This window comes from Pseudomassariella vexata (assembly GCF_002105095.1).
Source record: "Pseudomassariella vexata strain CBS 129021 chromosome Unknown BCR38scaffold_17, whole genome shotgun sequence".
Taxonomy (NCBI): domain Eukaryota; kingdom Fungi; phylum Ascomycota; class Sordariomycetes; order Amphisphaeriales; family Pseudomassariaceae; genus Pseudomassariella; species Pseudomassariella vexata.
In genome coordinates, this window is record NW_024467972.1 from 345,776 (window position 1) to 367,690 (window position 21,915).

The 21,915-nt window shown below is 51.5% G+C and overlaps 8 protein-coding genes across 8 annotated transcripts; 5 read left to right on the plus strand and 3 right to left on the minus strand.

The window, feature by feature from the left end:
* The first annotated feature begins 1,491 nt into the window (after positions 1-1,491).
* Positions 1,492-3,073, plus strand: BCR38DRAFT_76585 (ras-like protein). The gene is made up of 4 exons (XM_040865623.1): positions 1,492-1,875; positions 1,995-2,109; positions 2,202-2,477; positions 2,546-3,073. The coding sequence occupies exons 1-4, from the start codon at positions 1,864-1,866 to the stop codon at positions 2,785-2,787; spliced, it is 645 nt and encodes a 214-aa protein (XP_040711145.1). The 5' UTR covers positions 1,492-1,863; the 3' UTR covers positions 2,788-3,073.
* A 1,463-nt stretch (positions 3,074-4,536) lies between these two features.
* Positions 4,537-5,159, plus strand: BCR38DRAFT_413520 (uncharacterized protein; the record flags this gene model as incomplete). The annotated part of the gene is made up of 2 exons (XM_040858841.1): positions 4,537-4,755; positions 4,896-5,159. The coding sequence occupies 2 exons, from the start codon at positions 4,537-4,539 to the stop codon at positions 5,157-5,159; spliced, it is 483 nt and encodes a 160-aa protein (XP_040711146.1).
* A 391-nt stretch (positions 5,160-5,550) lies between these two features.
* On the minus strand, positions 5,551-6,486 carry BCR38DRAFT_448054 (uncharacterized protein). Its single transcript, XM_040861196.1, has one exon. The coding sequence runs from the start codon at positions 6,308-6,310 to the stop codon at positions 5,978-5,980; it is 333 nt and encodes a 110-aa protein (XP_040711147.1). The 5' UTR covers positions 6,311-6,486; the 3' UTR covers positions 5,551-5,977.
* Positions 6,487-7,981: 1,495 nt separating this feature from the next.
* On the plus strand, positions 7,982-11,848 carry BCR38DRAFT_500861 (uncharacterized protein; the record flags this gene model as incomplete). The annotated part of the gene is made up of 1 exon (XM_040864827.1): positions 7,982-11,848. The coding sequence occupies one exon, from the start codon at positions 7,982-7,984 to the stop codon at positions 11,846-11,848; it is 3,867 nt and encodes a 1,288-aa protein (XP_040711148.1).
* A 1,554-nt stretch (positions 11,849-13,402) lies between these two features.
* Positions 13,403-13,921, minus strand: BCR38DRAFT_353317 (uncharacterized protein; the record flags this gene model as incomplete). Its single annotated transcript, XM_040856772.1, has 1 exon — positions 13,403-13,921. A coding segment is annotated over one exon (519 nt), but the record flags the coding sequence as incomplete, so codon positions are not given.
* Positions 13,922-14,773: 852 nt separating this feature from the next.
* BCR38DRAFT_448056 (uncharacterized protein) lies at positions 14,774-16,136 on the plus strand. The gene has a single exon (XM_040861197.1). It carries the CDS (start codon positions 15,236-15,238, stop codon positions 16,079-16,081), a length of 846 nt encoding a protein of 281 aa, XP_040711150.1. The 5' UTR covers positions 14,774-15,235; the 3' UTR covers positions 16,082-16,136.
* Positions 16,137-17,838: 1,702 nt separating this feature from the next.
* Positions 17,839-19,793, minus strand: BCR38DRAFT_448062 (DHS-like NAD/FAD-binding domain-containing protein). The gene is made up of 4 exons (XM_040861198.1): positions 19,372-19,793; positions 19,092-19,294; positions 18,952-19,024; positions 17,839-18,895 (listed from the first exon to the last, which is right to left on the minus strand). Exons 1-4 carry the CDS (start codon positions 19,694-19,696, stop codon positions 18,138-18,140), a joined length of 1,359 nt encoding a protein of 452 aa, XP_040711151.1. The 5' UTR covers positions 19,697-19,793; the 3' UTR covers positions 17,839-18,137.
* Positions 19,794-20,940: 1,147 nt separating this feature from the next.
* On the plus strand, positions 20,941-21,550 carry BCR38DRAFT_448072 (uncharacterized protein). Its single transcript, XM_040861199.1, has one exon. The coding sequence runs from the start codon at positions 21,048-21,050 to the stop codon at positions 21,498-21,500; it is 453 nt and encodes a 150-aa protein (XP_040711152.1). The 5' UTR covers positions 20,941-21,047; the 3' UTR covers positions 21,501-21,550.
* Positions 21,551-21,915: the final 365 nt, after the last annotated feature.

The following is a 21,915-nucleotide window of genomic DNA, read 5'->3' on the forward strand; positions in this document are numbered from 1 at the left end:
GCCTGTAATAGTTCAACTGAATGGAAGCGAAGATGGCAAAATCCGGCGAGGTAGTTTCGTGGTACCTATCTACGTTAATGCCGGGGACGATATTCCTAGAGCCATGCAGAGACGAGCCAGACGCAGGGCCTAATCATTCCTTGCCTTGAGCTCTTCCCTTGCCCCTCAAGGGTTGCATTTTGCGAGGCCCGGCAGGCTACCTTATTTACCTTGCTCGCCACGTGTTAGAGCAACAACGACGATGCATGTTGGAAGGAGCATAATGCAAGGCAGTTCGAGGGATCGAGAGATGAGGTCTCGGGTGCTCGGATGCTGCATTGGACGTGGCTTTCCAGTCTCCCGAGTCGCAAAAGTGTATGTACAATTGTACTTGGCCTAGATGCTTGGATTGCGCTAAATTTGGATACTGGAGGGAGATCCAAAGTTGTGCCGAGATGTGTTTGTCGCATATGTAGATCGATGAATGCAATTTGGGATCGTTCCTTTGGTGGTGACCTTGGCGTACGTGGGTGACGGAGGAATGGAATGGCATCCAAACAATTGGTGCACCAGGGTACATAGTAAGCGTCGCCAGGCGTCGTGCACTTCACATCAGCTGGGGAGCGCGGCAAGGATGGAAGCCCTGCAACCCCAGACGGGCATCGCGAAATCGTGGATTTGGGTTGGGCCATGGAGTGGTTGAATCCTGCATCGCAACTGCTCGACTGCAGTGCAGCACGCACGAACCCCCCACCCCCTCTTCTGCTGCAGTGTAGAGTGCTGTGCTGCGGTATCGCCGTCCGCTGGGTTAGCTGGGATGGATCGGCCGGGAGATGGGATGGATGGGATGGCGTTATTCCTCCTTGCACTTTCTTCTGGTCAGACTGAGTGCTACTAATCAAGTGTACTCTCCAGTCATAGGTCAATGCGGATTGGGTGGACGACTGTTTGGGAATCATCAGATTTGGATGACTGTCAATTGTTGGACGCCTCTCGACTCTTGCTAGTGACATCCACATTGCTTAATTAACCAGTCGCAACATGCAATGCAGTCTTGCCATATCCACCTCTGTCTGTTAGTGCATGCAGCCTGTGAACTTCTTCTCGAGTGCGATACCAACATCCCAAATCGTTGCTAAAAAGGTCGAGCAACCTGCACACGACCGACAGCCCCCTTTGTTCTTTCTTGCCTAGTGCATCCGGTCTCGTACAGTAGCGCTAGGTGCAGTGAGGTAAAAATACGCCGCCGACTGCTGCCACCTCCCAGCTCTGATCATTTCTCTTTTTTTGAGAAGTAAAATTGTGTTGTTGCCATCAACCCATATCTGAAATCCTCATTTCAGCTGTTGCGAGGGCTCTGATATCGTCAAGTTTGAACGGGTTGAGCAGCAGCAGTATATTGGACCCCACAGCGTATCCACGGAATCCAAGCCGAACCCATCCCCTTTCCCTACTTAGTGCCACCGCGACCCTGGGATCCCAACCATAATCCCAACCATAATCCCAACCCCTTCTGCGACAAGCGAGCTTCAAGACCTTCTTGTTGGCTCCCAGTTGTCACACTACTCTATATGCTCGGTCGACGTTAAGATTGCCTCTGCATTGTCTATCTGCACTACGCCTCCACTTTCTTCTCTGCAGAAGTCTAAAGGGACTTGGACCTGTAGGACCCACTGAACAAAACCACTTGACAGCAAGCTGTTCCGTGACGACGAGTCTCTTTTCCGCCTCCACTGCAAAAACGAGCCTTTCACCGCGAACACATTTTTGTCGCCAACTCGTCAACAACCATCCATCGGTTTATTGCAGCACCAAGCTTCCTACTCACGCGAAAAAGGACATCAATCGTCGTTTCCAGGCTAGCCGCGCAATTCATCATTCACAATGGCTTCAAAGGTAAGCTGCCGACCGTGATTGATCTTGCATCACGTCGCCATCACGTCGCCGTCACCTCTCGATGACAGCCCGCAATCCTGCACTTGCCAACCAGTCGCTGACATGCAGCGCACTTCTAGTTCTTACGCGAGTACAAGCTGGTGGTCGTTGGAGGAGGTGGTGTCGGTAAATCTTGCTTGACGATCCAGCTTATTCAGAGCCATTTCGTCGACGAGTACGACCCGACAATTGAAGGTGCGTCCTTTATCTCGAGCTTCCCTTGCGATACTCGTCCGCCCACCACTCCCAACAAGCTCTGAACCCAGTTGACACTCCCTGTTCAACAGACTCCTACCGCAAGCAGTGCGTCATTGACGATGAGGTCGCTCTGCTCGATGTCCTCGACACAGCCGGGCAAGAAGAGTACTCGGCCATGCGAGAGCAATACATGCGCACGGGCGAAGGATTTTTACTAGTCTACTCCATCACGTCGCGCCAGAGCTTTGAGGAAATTACCACATTTCAACAACAAATCCTGAGAGTCAAGGACAAGGACTACTTCCCAATGGTCGTCGTGGGCAACAAGTGCGATCTGGAGAGCGAGCGCGAGGTAACAAGACAAGGTACGTGATGCACGCATGACTCATTATGATGATGGCATCAGAGGAGCAGAAACTAATATGTACGGCAGAGGGCGAGACGCTGGCAAAAAACTTCGGCTGCAAGTTTATCGAGACATCTGCGAAGTCGCGCATCAACGTTGACAAGGCTTTCTACGATATTGTCCGAGAGATCCGACGTTACAACCGGGAGATGCAAGGCTATTCGCCTCACAGTGGTGGAAACGGCGGCATGAACGGTCCGACAAGCAAGATGGAGATTGATGGAGGCGAGTCAGAGGCTGGCTGCTGCTCAAAGTGCATCCTCATGTGATTCCTTGTCGTCGCAGGGAATTGATGGAGCAGTTGGCCAAGGGCGGGGTTTGCAGTGGACACCTCTCTTGTCGAGGCATGATAGGCCCGCCGTAGATGCCAAACACTTAGCGCAAGGAAGACGCCACGACTGTTGCATTGGGTTTGATTTCGGATATCCACAAGGGGCGAAGAAGAGCATCATGGCAGCAGCAGCAACAGCATCAGCCGCCCTGGTGAGGTCGTCATGGAGGGCGAAATCCAGATGGATTGAGGGGTAAATTGTTGCATGGAATCAGGAGTTGGTTTCTGTGTTCCCTGATGATATTTACGGAACTCAACGCTTGCCAGCATTTGAAAAGGGGATAAACGGCAACATTTGAGTGGGCGGCCTTCCTCGAAACAGCAAGGGTTGCTGCTGCTACTCTACTCAGACGACACTGTCTTCACGGACCTCGACCAGATTTTCTCGGATCGCAGCTATAGGGGAAACACCTTTTCACGCATCGTGTTTGTTTTTATTTTCCGTCTAGGCGAAGGAAGGAAGGAAGGAAGGATCGAACGAAGGTTTGGTCCTTGTGTGCAGAGATAACATGATTGTCATACTACACGAAAACGACCTTGATATATTTTGCGCACATGGTTATTTTCACACCAGTAATGTTCTTTTTTACTACTACTACTACTACTACTACTTCTTCTTTCCTCATCTTCCCCGAGTCCCTCAAGGCAGTGTTTCGCTGTGGTCGTGGTATCATATAATTATGTCCCCTGGATTCTTTTAAAGAACTCTTGCGTTGGAGTTTGCAACCAAATTATAATCAGATTTGCCCGATGTATCTAGAGTTGTGTTTGCTTTTGAGGTGTGGTCCCTATGTGTGACTAACTTGTATCACGTCTTGATGAATGATACGATGTGATGTGGCTGTGGTTATCTATTGTGTGTGATAGCATGTTGGATAGGGAAGTTGAGCAGGGTTTGCCTAGTCTGTTACCAGAGTTGCTCTTCTGATAGCATGATCCTGCGATGCAAGCTTGGCAACGCTGGTACTGCTGTTTGTTGTGATCCACCTCCTTTTGTATCTGCAGAAGGGCCATGACCGAGCCTTCGGTTCTCTATCATATGCGTAGATAGGTGACAGGGACCTCCAGTACGCTGGCCAGAGAAGTGCGACTCCCATATAGTCGGAGGATAGTTGTGAACACACATGGCCTCAACGAGGCTTCGGCACTACTCTTCCTTCCATCTAGATTCTGACCGGGAGACCAAATCTACCATCCACACTCCTCGTGGAATTGAAGGGGATTTCAGGAGTGGACAACTTATTTGCGGCCACGAGTACAAGTTTGATGCAGACTGGGAAGATAAAAACAATACCGCAGTCTGGCCCGACGGTAAAGGTCTGGAAAAGACGACTCATGGTGGCTTCTAACACATCCGTCCCGATACGGGGTGTGCGTGTTTGCAAAACCATCTCGTCGGTGACTCTGCCGAGCGCATCGTTATGATAGATTGTCTGAGATGATGGTCAAGGCACGCGAGCTCAAAAAATACACTCATACGCACCCAGAGCTCAAGGGCGAATACTCATTATGGGACCCACCAAGCCTCTTGCGTATGCAGTACCTTTCAGTGGAAGTTCACATATTCATGGGCACACCTAGGCAGAACGATTTACTCGGTGCTTAGGCTTGCCCCGCCTGTCAGGGAATCGTGGTCGATGTAAAGGTCGGGGTATTCTAGCACGCCACGGGACAAGGTGAGGATATTATGGCAAACGATTTGGAGAGCAGCGAGGAGTGGGCTAATGTTGAGACCGAAGATGACCAGCAAGTCGTCCAGGACGACGCCGGGAACTGGAGCAAGTCAAACGAGACACTACTTGAAGAAAATTTGCGGATTTTAGTATCAAGAGGAGGCGGGGCTGAGCAGGCAATTAGAAGAACACCCACAGCTCTTGGGTTAAAGAGGAGAGATGGAGGTGGAGACGTGAGTGGTTTTGTCGAAGGCCTGTGGCGGTGTGACCAATGCGAGGGGTCATGGGCAATGAATAAACGGCGGTCATGAAAGTAGGTAGAGGCACGAACTCCCAGTTACAGAAGATGAATCAATACTAGGATATTTTACAGGGAAATACATATCGCTTCCTCAAAAAATTGGCCGTCCCCAGATTACTTACAGCAACAAGACCCACCCTCACACAAGAAATCATATACAACCATGGAGGAAATATGACCGTGGATAACCGGAAAACGCATGTATCGCATCATACAATGGTCAAGGTTGTCTCCTCGCCGCTTTCATACCAATCCTTGGACAAATTCATGATACTACCCACCCTCTCCATGCACCCCGCAACATCAGTCGAAACGCCCAATATTAGACCAACATAATCCCCTCTCATCCAAGCCGCCTTAGCAATACAGAAAACGCCGCCCCGGTCATCTTCTCAGACCAATTCATCGCGGCCTGCCCTCGCCTCGCCCGCCGCGCAAACGTGCCTCCCCCAGTCATTGGCTCAGGGACGATCATGCCGTCGGTGCGGAAGTGCATTTTCTTGCTGAACCCATCATCAGAAGGCTTTTCGTAAAATACATCGTGCTCGAGGTTCCCGTCAGATTGTAGTCGACAGTACTTAACCCGCCCCCTGAGCGTGATGGAACCGCCAGTAACTCGTCCGTAGGGGTTCTTCCCCTCGACGGACATGCGGGCGTTGACTACGCTGGCGAGCAGGTGAGGCGAGACCAGGGTATTCCAAGTTACGCCCCAGTTCACCGAGGCCCAGGACCACGAAGGCGTCGTCTGGCCGTCGCTGGTCGCGTCGTACGTGAGCATCTTGTGCGCACCGCCAAGCATGATCTGCCACAATAAATCCAGCAACAGCGTCGAGCTCCATAGTCCTGCTAGATACCTGTCCGTTTTCGCCTGCGGCATCGTAGTCGCTGCTCCGGCAATAGCAGGCAACTTATCGCTCGCAAAAGTCAGCTGTCGTGACGTGTACGATTTAACGATCATGCGCCATTTTTCCTCCGGGGTAATCGTTTCGCCCAACGTACCCGGGATGGTGGACACATAGGGGGGGCTGATCTTCGCTGCGGCGGTGGGTGCGGCATTCAAAGATTAGGGCACCCGGGGAGAAGTGCAGGATGCGTGAGGGTAAGAAGGATTCCTGGAAACACCAGCCGCGGGCGTATAAGGGGCCGATGCGTTTTCACGTGGCCCAGGAAGAGGTAAAAGGAGGCTCGTAGAGCCTCTGTTCTAGCGGAGCAGCGAGGAGATGGCATTTTCGGGCCTGGATAGGGACGGAAATCCCGGGAGAGACGGGGAAGGAGAAGGATTTGGGGAGCCAGTCGGATTCCCGCGGGCGGAGGAAGAGGGTAGACGGGTTAGGCGACGAGGAGACGCAGATTGTGAGGTGGGAGAAGCTGTACACGGAGCCCATGAGAGAGGCTTCTTTTTCCCAGTCTGAGGGGGAGTCTTGGATTATGCAGAGGGAGTCTATCCAGAGGTAGGAGAGTTTCAGGGTGCGAGTCACGGTGATCATGTCGAGGAAGGTATTGGGGAGGGATGAGGGGTCGATACTCTGTTTGAAGGAGGACAGGAGAGATAGTGTTAGAGAGAGGGGTTTGTCCCCGCCCCAGCAGTGGCTTAGGGCTACCCAGTGAATGCCTTGTGCTGGCCAGCTGCTTGTCTCGCAGAGGCGAAGGGATGAGTTGTCGGATCCCACTGGTTAGGTGAATCCCATTCAATTAGATACTATAACGTTGCGCACTACTGCATTATAGTATCCTCCCCCCTAGGTGCACGCATCAATCTGATAGGCCGGTATTTGAGTGTAGTATGAACTCGACTTTTAGAAATCAACTACAGCGGGAAATGAGTTCTACGGGTAAAGCTAGAGGGCAATGCTAAGGCCATGTTTGAGGAAGTGATCATAAGACATATTTTCAAAGAGGATCAGGAGATTGGTCGAGATTTTCAGCTCAGCCGCATGCATCGGGGAGGAGGTTCGCGTGGATCAATATATGTAGTGTAGTAAGTGGCAGCTGCATCTACACGGGGCTCCCCGTATCGTATTTCAGTTACCCCATATGGGACTTGACGATTTTGATCCACCGAGCGTTTCACCATGGCCAGAATAGTCAGGTATTAAATTAGGTGGTTATGTCGGTGCCTTAATGATATGCCTTGTTGCGGAGAGATGTGTGATCATCCATTACTGTAGTAGAATTATCTATCCGGTCCTTCCTGTGATTCTGCTCGGTGCCCCATATGATAACTTATAGCTTCAATGTCTAAGTCGAAGCTATAGACCCAATGCTCCTTCTTTATCCAGCTTATTCTACTTAACCAAACGAAAGACATCAACTTTAGATTTATACTGCTTGATCTGCGAGGAAGTTAATAAACTGACAGTTGTCGTCGCTCCTTGGAGATGTTTGCCCCTGGATGGGTTTTCGCTCAGTAGGTCTCTCCTAAATGAGGTTGTCCTGAATGCTAATCTATATAATAATTAGCTTCAAATAAATGCAGAAATTCACCTTATGCTTCTTTTTCTGTGCCATTTTGTGCTTATATTGCATGGAATGGTCCCTCAAAAGTCAAAATATGCTGAGTGACCCCATTTACACAAAGCGGTGACATCAGTAAACACCTAATGTCTTTTCTCATCCACGAACCTAGACAAACCTGATGCTGGTTTCCAAGTAATTATATGGGCAGACCAATTAAGGCCTGTTAGACAATAGTAACCACTCCCTGTCTCCATAGCCTTGTGTCTCTTTTCAGGAGGTACGGAATTTGGACCAAAGTAGATCTGTTCCTGCACAGAATTTGGGATTCCCTCAAGTCAATACGAAGACAACATGAATTAGTATTGTATATCCGTAGCCTTGTGTATTCTGGAAGGTACGGAGTTTGGAAACAGATTTATCCGTTCCTGCACACTTTGTGATTCTACCAAGCCAGGACAAAGACAACAATAGTACAGAAACATCACACAAAGCAGTTTTGCCTAGGAATTCCTGATCTCTGCCTGTACGGTGGCAAGTCAATGTCAATCAAATGGTCAATACATACCAGACATAGAGACTCTGGAATAATTTCCACAGGTTAATACACTAACCACCACCATTGGGAAGACGTCAGACATTCCCCCATTCACCACCAAAATCCGAACAGAGAGAGAGACCACAAACCTCGGCATCTCGCCGAAATGGTGAACCCAATCACCCACCTCGGCGATCCCCGGGCCTGTCTAGACAACACCGCTTACGACCCTTGGCCAACGTGGCACTTCCTCGATTCCGACCCTCATGAACTAATCAAATTTCGGCACAAGTACGGCAGTCTCCGGCTCGCTTGCGATGCCTGCCTTGTCTTCAACACTGTCTGCTCCTTTATGCCTGTCCAGCGCCCGGACTTTGATAGCCTCGAAGTCATGCAGGGAAGCAACTCTGATACCCACTTCCTGAGCTACAAATGCTGGCAGTGCCGCATCCAACCTGAAACCTGCGGCTGTACTATTGCTGGGATCTTGTACTCGGAAAGAGATCGTGAGAGGAAGGAGATTTATAGACGGTTGAGTCTGTATCTACCTGATGAGGGTAAAGGACAGAGGGACAAGGCGCTGGACTGGCTCATGGCAATTGATGATTCCTTTGAGCAGTGGAGATGTAAGACAGGTCTCCATAAGAAAGGAGAGCAGGCGAGACCTAGTGATGGAGAAGAGTTGGAATTGGGCCTGATTAAGAGACCGAGGGACTGGAGGTCTGCATTGTTCTTGGAGGCCATGAAGAACATTGATGAGGAGATGGCTATACGGCCACCGAAGAAGCAAAAGCTACAGAGCAATGTGGGAATGAAAAGATTGCTCGAGGCTGGAGCATTGTCGGTTCGGCCCAATGTGGCAGTCACTCGGCCTATTGACATCATCGGGTCTCAGACTTCTTCTCCTCTTCAGATCGGCCAGCTGAAAGATCAGCAGATGCAGTCCCCTGTGGAAGCGATTCGACCTGTTGATATTGTTGGATCGAAAGTTCAACCCGATCGGGAAACAACTCGTCCTGTTGAAGTTCACCATTTGCAGACTTCCACTCCTGCAATAAGTCCACCGAACAACCCGCAACTTCAGCTTCACGCAGGAACGCCTCAAACTATCGAAGTTGTCAGATCTCACGCTTCTCTTCGTCCAGGGGTGGGCTCGCTGAACAATCAGCCGGCTCAGGTCACTTCAGCAAAGTTTCAACCAACCAAGGGCGTCGAATCGTGGACTTCTCCCCTTTTCGGCACAGGACCAAGGCAGAATCAGTCCGTACAGCCCACTCCGGAAGCGTTTCGGCAGATTAAGAGCGTCGTATCGCGCACCTCTCCCCTTCTGCACGAAGTGAACTTCCATGGCAACTATGGCCAGACGGAATACACCTCAGGTACTGGCCAACAACGCCAGCCCAATGCGGGAGCGTCTAGACCGGTTCAAGCTCCTGAACTTCGCACTTCTTCCCACCCTGCGGGCTGGAGCTTCTCTGGCCAGATGAACTACACCACGGGTAAAATTCAGCACATCCTTCCGAATACGTCGGCGCCTCGACCGCTTCAGATTACCCGACCACAGGGGGCCCCTCCTGCTCAACAGGGCCAAGGATTGCGGCCTTCTACTCAGGGAAAGGTCAATGGCCAGGTGAACATGGGCGCAGGTATTATTACCCCACGCCACCCTAGCCTCGTTGACCCTGCCCCGTTTGGCCCTACAACTCCTGATGACACTATGATTGACCCTGCGCTTCTTGATCCCGCGCTCTTGGATCCAGCGATCCTTGATGATACTATGATTGACCCTGAGCTTCTTGATCCCGCGCTCTTGGATCCAGCGATCCTTGATGATACTATGATTGACCCTGAGCTTCTTGATCCCGCGCTCTTGGATCCAGCGATCCTTGATGATACTATGATTGACCCTGCGCTTCTTGATCCCGCGCTTTTGGATCCAGCGACCCTTGGCTCTCGGCCTAGTGGCCACACCAATCCCAACCAGCCGCAAGATCTAACATTGACTTCACAGGAAGACACCCGCCCAGAGTCGTCGAATTTATTGCAGCGGCAAAATATAATCTGCAGCACAGTTCAGACTCAACTGGATCGCTACCAAAGGGAGTTGATTACAGTGCAGGGAAATAATAGCGGCAATGGTAGCCACAGCAGTACTCAGCCTGCTAGTCATACCTCGAGTTCTACCACAGCCAACGCGCCAGCAGCTTCTCAAGCTGCACTATACAAGGGCCCTCTAACCAACGCACCGCCCGGTGCGAGACCACCTCTGAACCCATCTAGAACGGGCTCCGCCAAAATTTGCTGCGAGACATGCAAACGGCTGTTGACGAAGCAGCGCACAATTTGTAATTACACAGACCAACACGGCTGCAGCAAGTGTGCCGAACTAGGCCTCGTCTGCGTAGTTGACGGATGGGCTCTGCCGCCTCACCCACTCCGTCTCAATCCAGGAGCCACTGCCGGTGGGAAATCGTGGACTTGTTGCAGCCAGTGTGAGCACACATACGACTGCGAGAGATCTGTGCCCTGCGACACTTGTATCCGTAAAGGCAAGGCGGAGAAATGCACACGCATCTCAAGGGGAGGGTTTCGCCGATATGCGCCTGGCCAGGACTTGTTTGGGTATTACCTGCATCTCGGATACGGTCCTAACGGGATCGGTGATCGGAACGAGAAACCAGATGCCCGACTTGGTGACAACTATCATCTTCTCTACGCCAAGGAGGTGATGGAACTCAAAGGTCTGCCTTGGTACGGACCGCAAGACTACCCCTTTGCTGGAGTGTCAGTTCGTCCGGTTTGGGTAGGCGACGATCCGAGAAACGACCCAGCTGCGCAACACAACGTAAATACAGTAGCAAACCAACCTCTTAGACGCGCTGTACTCAACATCTCTACCGTTCAAGTAACCTTAGACACCGCCCGAGCAATCCGACTGATGAGCCAACCACCGCTGAAACCCATCAGCGTCGGGCTTCCATCCCAAGGTCTGCTCTGCAACGCAGCCAACATCATCAACCCACACAACCAATTTCTCTCCCCCGTCACGGCGCAACCCATCATGCGCCCTCCTTCGCCCGGTCCTCCTTATCCCCTCTTCGCGGACCCAACCCGCTCCGCCATCCCAGCCGACCACCCCAATGCCAAAGCGGTGCCGGCACTGTCCACCATCCCCCTCAAGCAACTCTGGACCAACGGCCTAGCCCTCAACATTCCAGCCCCCTGCCAGACCTTTCGCATACACGAAGAAGACGGGGTTACGAGAAAATGTAACAGACTCACGAAGGGCGCGTGCGAGAACGTGGATAACCACCCTATTCGCGCCCCGGATTACGCGCTTTGTGATGAGTGCGCCGAGGAGGGGCGACAGGCACTGATGCAGGTGTTCAGCCAGAACGAGGCGGCGAACAAACTGCGGCTTCTTGCTTGCCAGGGTTGTACTGAGAAGTTGATTGAAAGTCCAGAGATGTTGAATGGGAAGGGGTACAGAGTATTCTTGCAGGAGAGTGGGGGGAAGGGGAAGAAGGTTATTGATCCGAGATGTACTACGAGTAGGCATATTGCCACAGCCGCTGTCGCGATCACTGCTATGACTGCCACTACGACTAGTCAACAGCAGCAACGGCAACGATACGAACAGCAGGAAGATGGCGTAGAAGTCAAAGCTGCTGCGCAGCAAGGCTCTGCTCAGTCGGAGACGCCAACGGAGACAGAGTCGGAGACAGTAGTCCACGGTCTCCTAACCACCCCCCAACCTATAACAGGCTGCTCCTGCGCCACAAAACTCTTCAACCGCCGCATCTGCCGCCCTCACCTTCTTTCAGCATGGGAAGAGCTCATCAAGAAGGCGAACGAGATTGACGAGTTTGCCACAAAGCACTATGGGCAGTCCAAATGCTTCGTGTGTTGGTCAAGAGCGCCCGTCGATCCGCAGACATACAAGGGACCCATGGTCTGGGCGTGTGCGGCTTGTCAAGGGATTGTGATTGGAGTGCAGGAACTTGAGATGCATATTGATGCGGAGAGCGAATAAGTAGGAAGGGGAAGGGAAAGGGGAAGGGAAAGGGGAAGGGGAAGGGGAAGGGGAAAGGAAACAGGAAAATGAAAATCAAAACCGGAGACCGAAAACACAAAAACAAAAAAAAAAAAAGTTAAAAAATAACTCAAAAAGAATAGAGAATAAAGGGTAGGAGGATTTACTATAGATTTGTAGGTTGTAGTCGTAGACTGCATGAATAAGTGTTGATTATAGCATGTAATACATCTTCGGTGTATCCCTCGATGTTGTCCAAACGCCCTATCTTGGTCTTGTCGCTGTAGAATTTGTCCAGCAAAGCTTGCAAGCAAGATACGCCACTTGCAACACGTCCATTCGCCCCGACGTGGAAAGCATCCTAACATCTATTCAAGCTTCTCTCATCCAAACAACCACCGCCCTGTTGTTCAAATCCGGAGCACTTGTCTACGCCTTCTCAAGCGCGCTTTCATGCACACACGAAAGAGTATTTCCGACTTTGATATTTCTGTCTTCGAGATACTCAATGTCTCTGGTCTGCTGTTTATTTAGAGTAGCTGTGGTAACCTCTATCAGCTCGTATATACCAATTGTTCCTTCACCATATATCCGCCGTATATTACATGAGCTTTCGCCTCTTGCGTATCGTACCGTTCCACTCGGTATTTAATTATACATCCCTAGAAGACGCACTAGCCAGTTACCGCAACAACCCCAACCTCATGAATCACTTATTTCCCTTCCAAGATTCGGTTCTTCTTCTCTCCTCGCAAAAATATAAGCCAAAGGGCACAAAATATGGTATAACTACCTCCTGATGCGAGTCGATGTCGACCGTTGCCTCACCCTCCCCGTACTCTGCAGCGGCTCGATTTCCCTCTGCACCACCGAAACCTGCTCTGTCCACCCCGCCCTCAGCGCCTCCTCTTTAATCTCCTCCTCTCTTAGTTCCTGCTCGTACTCCTTAAATTCCTCATCGTCTAGCTGCTGCTCGTATTCCGCCGGCATGCTCCCCGGAAGCTCGGCGATGAACACTTCGGCGGGTAGCTCCTGGGCTTTGCTCACGGCCTCCATTTCAGTCCTCATGGTCGAGTCCAGCTCCAAGGTGTCACCACCACCATTGGTGCTGACATCCAGGGTGCTGGACATGGCCTGGTCTCGCACCGAGGTGGCGTCTAGCTCCGTGCTGACGGTCATCCCTTCCAGTGGCGATAAGGGGGACATAAGCGAGGAGCTGCCGTTGTCGTGGTACGATTTTGCTTCGTGTTTCGTTGCTTCCTTTGCTTCTTCCTTTACTGTGATGATTCTTTGCTGTCGACGCTTATAGAAACAGTGCCAGATGAGAAATGCGAGTGAGCCGAGTATTAATGAGATGACGGGAACTGCCACTGCGATGGCTATTGTCGTGGTGTGCGTCAAGCCGCCGGATGATGAGGTTGGGTTGTTTCCATCCGAAGTCGGGGCCACGACGGCAGTCGGAGCCGGTGTAATAGCAGCTGAGAGAGCAGCTGACGTGCCCTCGCCCGCATTCACAACCGGACTCGTCCTCGCCGAGTACGTTGAACCCGGTACGGTGGGGTCCGTTTCCAAGATGCTCAAATCGGATTCCCGCCACCGGACCTGAAGCCCAAACACGGTTGCCAGCTCCGTCGTCTGCTTAACCGAGTTCGAGTAATCCGTCGTCCAGTACGTCGTCCACGATTCGGTCGAAATGCATTTGCTGTACGAGTACGCCGTCCCCGTCAGACAGGTGTACCCCGTCGGGCAGCAGATTCGAGCCGTCTCCCCGGTAACGATCGGTCCGCCGTAAAATGGCGTCCCGTTGTCGGATATGGCCAGCGAGCTGGGGAACGCGCACCCTTCCGTGTACCCCGTTGGGCAGATGCCGGGCGAGTAGAAGCCCCACTTGTAGACCCAGTACTGCTGGAAGTTGGGCGGCATGCATATCGAACTGGATAACGCCGGCGTCACCGTGTCTTGCCAGTACAGCGGAGCGCAGAAGTCGGGCGTCGTGAACACCGTCGTCAGCGGTGCCGCGCCCCGCTGGGACGACGTCGTTGCAGCCGCCGTCGTCGGTGTAGCTGTCGTCATCTGAGGTGTCCTCTCTTCTGGAGTCCTCAGGTATGGGGGATACGCGGTAATAGGTTTTGCTCTTTCTGCCAGGGGGGAAAAAACTTGAACTGCGGTTCAAATAAAGTCGTGGAGTACAAACTTGACGGCGAGTTCCCGAGTTGACACGGCAGACGCGAACTGGTCAAGTGGAGTTGATACGAGTCAAGACGGGTTAGGCTCTACAGTTATTTGACCACTTGACCGCGTCGGCGATGGCGATCACACAATATCAACCCTGGTATGAACCCACAAAAGAGCGGAGTTTGCATGTTTTTCTCCCGACGTCACTTGTTCTTAGCTTCCTTTTGGTTTTCCAATGCCCCCTTTTTGTTCCGTCAGAGATCGGCAGCGCGGAAAAGATCAGATGGGCCGCTGTCGACAGATGCGGTTATCATCCCCGTCGGGGATACCAATCTAGAAGCCGGTCAAAGGAGGCAAAGGCACCCATCGTGTCGTAGAGTGAAATAGTGGAACTATATTTCTTCTGGCTGACCCTACAAGTGAAATAAGCTTTTTCCAGGTGCCGTTCTGCGGACACAATTGTCAAAAAACCCAGTCAACCCCCACACAACCGTTAGTCGGCGGATACGATCCACCCTGACGACCTCATGTCACGGCAGATATTGCCAATTCTTCGCTCCATCATTTGGCGGTTTGGTGAGCACGTGCGAGTTGATTCGATAGAGTTCACAGCCTATTGAGCTGCTTTGGTGTCATCGAAGATTTACAGCAAGTAACCTCGGGGTTTAAGACAGGCTTCCGCTGAGTTTAGTGATAATTGTTCTCAAACACACGTAACTATGCAAACTTCATGAGATACATAGTTAACGTGCTAGTTAGTCCCTGCCAAGGGGGTTGTAATGTATACTCTTAAATTAGCTTGACTCAATAGCCCTCCTCGTATAGGGAGGCTTTGGTTGTCTATCCGGCTCGAAGCCGTAGACTTCGCTATACCACATGCCCCCGGCCAGACACCCCCAAGGTGGCCACCTGCATACATATATCTGCATCCATTGTAGATAGGATGGTGACATAGCACTTTCCTCGGCTCATGTGCAGCCCGAGCTTCACTTGTGATTATCAGACGATTGGCAGTCAGTACCGGCCGCATGCAGCTAGAAACCGGACCGTATACGTCGTCCGGTTTGCCTCCCCTCACAAACAGAGTTCGAGTTGACATCACATAGCATGGCTGCCTATCTCTAGTGACAGGTCTGGCTTTCGTGCACCTCCCAACCCCCATCTCCAATCACCTAGAACGTCATAAAGGAGGAAAGAAGCAAACCGATTATCATGACGACGGAAATCAACAACCAAAACACCAACGTGGCAGTAGTCACGGGGGCCACAGGCGGTATAGGCTACGCCGTCGCCCACACATTCGCAAAAGAAGGCCGCCCGCTCATCCTCTGCGGTCGCAAACCTGCTCGCCTAGAAGAAGTCAAAGCCAGCATCAGTAGCAACATCTCCACTCACATCGTATGCTGCGACATCACCGACCCCGGCTTCCCAGCCCAAATCCAGACCGCCCTCGGCGACCGCAAGATCGGCGTCCTCGCTCATGTGGCGGGCATCTCCCCTGTGATGGGAGACAGAAAGCTGATTTTCGAGACCAACTTCACCGCAACGAAGCGGCTTGTCGAGGAGCTCCTCCCGCATATGGCCAATGGAAGTGTAACCATACTGGTGGCGTCAAACGGGGGCCAGATCATAGCCTCCTCCACCTCGTTCGCGGAGTGGGTATGCAACCGTATCATCAAGGGGCGCAGGCCACTGCTGTTGTGGCTATTTCTCAGGTCATCTGGGGTAGCATACTGTTTGTCTAAGCGGGCGGTGCAGCTTTACGCCCAGTCCAAGGCGTCGACGTTTGGGAAGGATGGCGGCAAGCGCATTGTATCGGTTTCGCCGGGCCTCATCGATACCAAGATGTCGCGGCTTGAGGGGGAGACGAGGGGGCTAGAGGAAATCGTGCGTTTGATACCCCTCGGGAGGATGGGGGCTGCGGATGAGGTTGCTGCGGCTGTTGCGTTCCTGGTGTCGCCGGCTGCTGGCTTTGTTACGGGGATGGATTTCTTGATCGATGGTGGGGGGTTTGCTGGGATATTGGAAGCTGGCGGGCCGAGGAAGGCTTTTAGATGAAGTGGTCGTATACGGTATTGTTGTTGGACCAAATTGACCGTCAAAAGACGAGGGACCCACTCGCTGTAGAATGAGGTATTTTTGGTAGTTATAAGGTCTGACAATTGTCCTTGCCTTTACATGATTGTTGGTGTACTGAGTTCTAGCGCCATGTTTTTTTTCGGCGCAATATGCTTTGTAGGGTTGGCTTTTGTATTATTCCATCCTTGTATATCTCATCTTCTATAAGCTTGCGGGACGGGACTTAAATGGACCAAATTAATGCTTTTCGATACCGTTAGTACAACCGGAGTAGCCAAAGTTTCCCATGCAAAAAGATTTTATCACGTCACAATCTGCACGTATAGTGGGAACAAGGTGTGTGTCTTACCACAGGATTTTGTCCCTTTTGCCGCTTGTCATGCGAACGTCTTCGTCTCCTGATGCCAAACAACGGCAAATCAAATGGCTCTGGAGGGGAACAAGAGTCGTTCATAATCCCAGTATCGCTAGTGCCAAGGTGTGTGAAAGTTTACGCACTCAACTTACTATTCATTGAGCTACTTGCCAGACCGTTAAACTAGCGCCACACAGGAATACCAAACTCCAAGGGCCGAGCACGGCTGCAGACGTAATCACTATGACTGACCGAGCTTCTGGGCCGTCAAAGCTGTCTTGACTACGGCATGCCAATTGGCGTCTACCGCCACGAAGAGACGTGCGCTGCACGGTGATAGCGTGGATGGTGAAGTCTGGGTTCAGGTCTGGCATAGAGTATAAAAAGTCGGAGCTGGCAATCCTCGGAGATGGGAGCACCCCTTCGCCATTTTGCAGGTCACATATGTCTCTGCCCATTGCCACGACCCCGATCTGCTCCTAAATCTGAGTTTGAATGGAAACGGCGCAACTTGATCACTAGCTCTGGCCAATCACTACCTTTGGAAGGGGGAGATCTGTCCTCTCAGCATCGGTACGGTTATGGTGGTGAGAAGTCCCAATTTTCATCATTCTCAGCATGGAAGATGCTTAAACTCAAGCCATTGTAAGAACCACCTGTCTTCATCAGCAAAGCGCTACCATTAAAACACACAAATTGGGTTAGGAAATGAGTACGGGCTTGTAGTGCCAGAGGTGGTGACAAAGCCAAGATGTGGATCGCTGGTAATTGAGAGGCCCATACCTGACGCGGTGTTGGACAGTAGAGACAGAAAGACGGGTGTGTTGAATCGACAATCCCGGCCATTGTCGCAATACGAAGTAGTGGCGGATGGAAGCCGTTGTATCGCCGAGTGGGGTGGTTAAAGGGCACATAACAAGGTAGGGGGTAGTACGACGTGTAACGTGTTCCACTTGCAGCACGCTAATCCAAGTACAGGGTCAATAGTAAGGGCGAAGACACCACCACAGCTCACATATGGTTTAACGCCCAAATTAAATACATTAAGAAGCAGTATTGTGGATGAAGTCTGCAAATGGCCGAAGTGAATATTGTATCGCCTTGAACCCAAAATGATCAGATGGAGTATTGGCCCTTATTCGGCCAGCCCGTAGGGTTTATTGGCAATGCTGGGAATCTCGGGAAGTCCGCTGTATGGCAGCACTTGTTGATTTTGCCTTGGCGGACCCATTTCCAGTAGAAAACTCGTCAAAGGCTACGAGTCAGGTGGGTCGTAACTTTGAAGCAAGGCATTCGCAGAGGCAACTGTGGTCGTCATTTTCCGAATACTCCGACGGCCAGCCACTTACATGTCGTGAGTGCTTTACACGATCTCGAATCGCAACGATTAACACCAGCATCACAGCTGCGCAGCCCCTTTCCGCTCCCGTCTCAGCCAGAGTGTTCCTCTTCATAATCCATTTCGATACAGTTGAGCCAGGATCAATTTTCGGTGACCTGGCAGGGTGGCTCGGGCCAAGCCACTTTCACAGCCCCCCCGTCCATACAGATAAGAGATCAGATCGATCTTACAGTGACAGAATGCAAGTGAATAGGAAACGGCTCTTTCATGCCAACAATTACAGTTTGAGATGATAGGCACCCTAGAGTTTTCCATGGAAATAAGCCTATCATATTTTCTTATCCACACCACTGTGTGTCCCCTCCGCCAATAGGCACCTGGTGCTTCTCCGTACTCGTCTTCCACGCCCCCGTTTGAGGATTGTATTCGAGACGATACCAAGCCTGAGAACCATCCTCGCCTCCGACGCCATAATCGATCTCAAGGTTAGGCTCGCCATAATGACCCATGAACTCAAGCTCAAGCTTCAACACCACGCCCGCAGCTAACTTGTCACGAATGTTAATAACAAATGGCTCTGACCGAGCCACCCGTCGATTCCCCTCCAGCTTGACGGAGTGCAGGAACGTCACTGGCGTATCATCCACATCTACACCAGAAACCGTCAACTGATGCCTTTTGTCCCCTTTTGACTCCACCTTGACGACCAGCCGGCGATGCAGAATAAACGGCGGAATAGGAACGCCCAGTTTCCCCATGACTCGAGCCATCAAATCATCCGCATCGGAAAAGACGCGTAGATCCGCAAGCTGGTCCAGTGGCGTCGTCTGAAGATTGCAAATGACAAGTTTGGCACCTGAGTTTCGACCAACTACCCCAGGGATCTCGTCCGCCGGCGTCACCGTGAGTGAGGACCCGAGAACAAGACAGAGGTCGGCTTTCATGGCGTGGTTCAAGGCGTCTTGTAGTGGCTGTGTGGGTAGAGATTCGCCGAAGTTGATGATGCTGTCGAGTAGGACTCCGCCGCAGCGAGTACATTTCCGTCCTGTGCGATGGTCGTGGATGCTCTTGTCGTAGGTGGCGACCGCCCGAAAATCTGAAGATCTTTAATCCTTCATAACTTGGTAAAGCTGGACGACTCCCAACCCATACCTCGAATGTATTCCTTGTCGCAGACCTTGCAAGACTCGCGGTTGCTGTTCCCGTGCAGCTCGGATATTCTGTCCTAACGCCGATAGTTTGATGCTCAATATCCAATGGCCTCATCCCCACTTCAGCTGTAGAAGACTCACAGGCAATATCCCACTCTTCCGGTGAAGCCCATCGCAATTCTGGCTTATCAAGTATTTCAATATTCTCCGATTCTGCAGCTCCACAAGCGCCATATGCGTAGACGTTGGAACAGCCTGCAGCGTGTTGACCGCCTTCAAATCACCCTCTCTACCCTGAGCCCTGAGCGTCCAGACGCCCTCTGGGCCGCGGAAGTCGGGGATGCCTGTAACGCGTCTTATGGATTAGGCCGGATACAAAGCTATAGCTGTCGCCATCATTATCTCCTGTGGTAAAACTGACCAGCAGAGGTCGAGATGCCCGCCCCAGTGAACGCGATGAAATTTGTGCTTTCACGTATTAGATCCGCCAGCTCTGTGGCTTTTCTGTCGACTATACTGACTTCTTCGCGGCGCTCTGCTGCGGAGGTTCTGCGGGCGGTTGTGGCCATGGTGAGACGCGTTGATACTGGAAGACAATCCGCAAAACCTCCCCTGGGTCCGGAATGTACAACTGTCCGATCGTTAGATGACTTGAGACAAGGCCTGTTGCGATAGTAAGCGAGGAAGTCATATGATAGGGGCCGGTGGCGTCTTTCTATAGGTGGGTAAGCGAAACGTTGGATCATTCTACAACCGCCCGTGCTTTAGTGCTGCACTATGATACTAGGCAGCAGCATCTGCCTAGCTTGGCTATGTAGTTCAGAATTTCCGTATCAATTGAACATACGAAGGAAAGTAGCAGAAGCATTCAAAGCCAGGTATTTCTTTATCTGAATCATTTACTTCTAGTGCCCTAGATTAGAACAAAACCGAGAAGAAGCATGACTTACGTACGTCGAAGTACTGCCCCGTTGCTGCACCACGTGAATACCTTATGTTGCAAGTAAGCCAAACTTTCCCGTGAGTTCTCACATTTTCAGCATCTCTACGTTCGTCTTTCCATTATCGTAGCCCCCTAGCATTTCACAGAACCCCACTAGGCACAGGTTTGGTGAAATCCAGAAGCCTGACCCGTCGAAGCCAGTATTGGAACCGCTCTGATCATCCTCATCGGCGAGCTACGTCATTTCCCCAAAGACATTTGAGGGACGCCATGTCGCCGCCAGGCGACCTTACTAGCTCAAGGAGGGAGGTTTCTGCATTGCTTGCTTCATCACAGTTTTAATCTGCGCCTCATCTACTTCATAGACGTAGTTCACCTTCTGCAACATCTGCGCCCGGGGCTTCAGCATTTCCTGGTACGCAATTATGTTGCCGTAATATGGGCTAGACCAGGCCGTGTCGACATCAACATAAACTAGACATATTAGCTCACCTGAGCTTTAGCGGGAAAGGTCATTCGTTTCTACAACGCAATGTAATCAATGTTAGCGCTGAGATAGTAACCACATCAACAGTACCACCGTGAGAACCGAACACGAGGTTACCCACATCCGAATTGATATCAGCTTGCTGCAAATCTCTACTAGTCGTGAAAAGCGTCACATCCACATAACCCCCCATGACCACAAGCCCCCTAGTCAAGGAAGCGAACTCGGGTCCATACGGACCGCCAGCGCAATATTGGTCAGCGCCCCACCGCTGTAGACGAGCACCTCGCCGGGATATCGACGGACCTATTCCACCATCCAGGCGGCGGCATGGCGGCCTGCGAGTGTGCCGTTGGGAAACCCCTAAGCAAAAGCGGGGCGTGATATACGGTTGGGATCTCCGGAGGTGGGGTTTCCGCCGAGGGATTCGGCGGTGGCGTTGTAGGGGTTAAATGCGCCTTGCTGGAGAGGGAATGGGTTAGGTTTTATCGTAGGAATGACAAATTGACGATTTCGGCTTGCACGAGACCATGCTTTTCACCAGCAATTTATTCTGCGGAAAGAAGGGAAAATACTCACGAATGGCAAATCGCCATGCAGATCCTGCCACGTCTGGAACAGGGCCGGCGTATTCAGGAGCGGGTAATCAGCGCCCTTGTACACTGGGATGAACGACGATAGATTGCCGAGTTCCAGAAGAGCCAAAGCGTGCAGACTTGCCTGGAGGGATCAAGTATTGGCTGTGTTTGACACTAATCCAAGGACTTCCCACCCCGCATCGAGAGCTAGAAGGAAGGGTATAAATGCTAGTGAGTACCAGTCCTTGTCGAGGATCACTTTGGGATTGGCGGCCATGACTTCGGCTGCAACTGTAGCGGCACTTGTAGTGAGGCTTAGCACGAGGATTTGTCTGGTCAGCATTTTGGCCGATGAGGATAGTATACTTCTTAAAAGGGTGAGGGAGGTTGCAGTCCTATGTTTTCTTCTAGACTACTATTTGATCGTTTTATGGACAGTCGAAGCAGTGATGTCACGCGACATCCTCTATGCATTGTGGAAGTGCTATGATTGGGATAACGTTACGATCGTGCTATCATGGCGCTGGAGACTAGCCATGTGACGATGTAACGACATCTATGAATTACCGAAAACGGAAATATTGCGTTCAAGGCGACATGACTAAGATGTTCCAAATATACTATAGCACTTTTTAGCATCTGGGCTACACCGCCCCAATATGACGTATGTGTGGGAATTGTGGCCTCAGATGGGGAGGGGTACGAGGCAGGCAGGCACGCGCTGCAGTATTTAGGGATCCCTCGGGGCCAACTTGGGATTGGTCCCTCACGCACCTTCATAGTACCAGCACAGCCCCAAGTACTTGGATTCCGACAGTCTGTAGATAACATAACGCTCTTTTATGAAGTCTCTAGAGTAGCAGGTAACGCACGCGATATAATTGAGCGAAAGTATGTCCCAGTTGGGACGATACGGAATCATCTAGAAGAGATCAGAACCAATAGCACTAGTCCCCC

Excerpts from the sequence above, each read along its gene's own strand:
- BCR38DRAFT_76585 (XM_040865623.1), top strand. Across the intron at positions 2,110-2,201 it reads GTACGACCCGACAATTGAAG|ACTCCTACCGCAAGCAGTGC; the intron begins GTGCGTCCTTTA and ends CCTGTTCAACAG. Across the intron at positions 2,478-2,545 it reads GCGCGAGGTAACAAGACAAG|AGGGCGAGACGCTGGCAAAA; the intron begins GTACGTGATGCA and ends TATGTACGGCAG.
- BCR38DRAFT_448054 (XM_040861196.1), bottom strand. The coding sequence starts at position 6,310 with ATGATCACCGTGACTCGCACCCTGAAACTCTCCTACCTCTGGATAGAC.
- BCR38DRAFT_448056 (XM_040861197.1), top strand. The coding sequence starts at position 15,236 with ATGACGACGGAAATCAACAACCAAAACACCAACGTGGCAGTAGTCACG.
- BCR38DRAFT_448062 (XM_040861198.1), bottom strand. The coding sequence starts at position 19,696 with ATGATCCAACGTTTCGCTTACCCACCTATAGAAAGACGCCACCGGCCC. Across the intron at positions 19,295-19,371 it reads GGGCATCTCGACCTCTGCTG|GCATCCCCGACTTCCGCGGC; the intron begins GTCAGTTTTACC and ends GACGCGTTACAG. Across the intron at positions 19,025-19,091 it reads GGAAGAGTGGGATATTGCCT|GACAGAATATCCGAGCTGCA; the intron begins GTGAGTCTTCTA and ends TATCGGCGTTAG.
- BCR38DRAFT_448072 (XM_040861199.1), top strand. The coding sequence starts at position 21,048 with ATGAACGACGATAGATTGCCGAGTTCCAGAAGAGCCAAAGCGTGCAGA.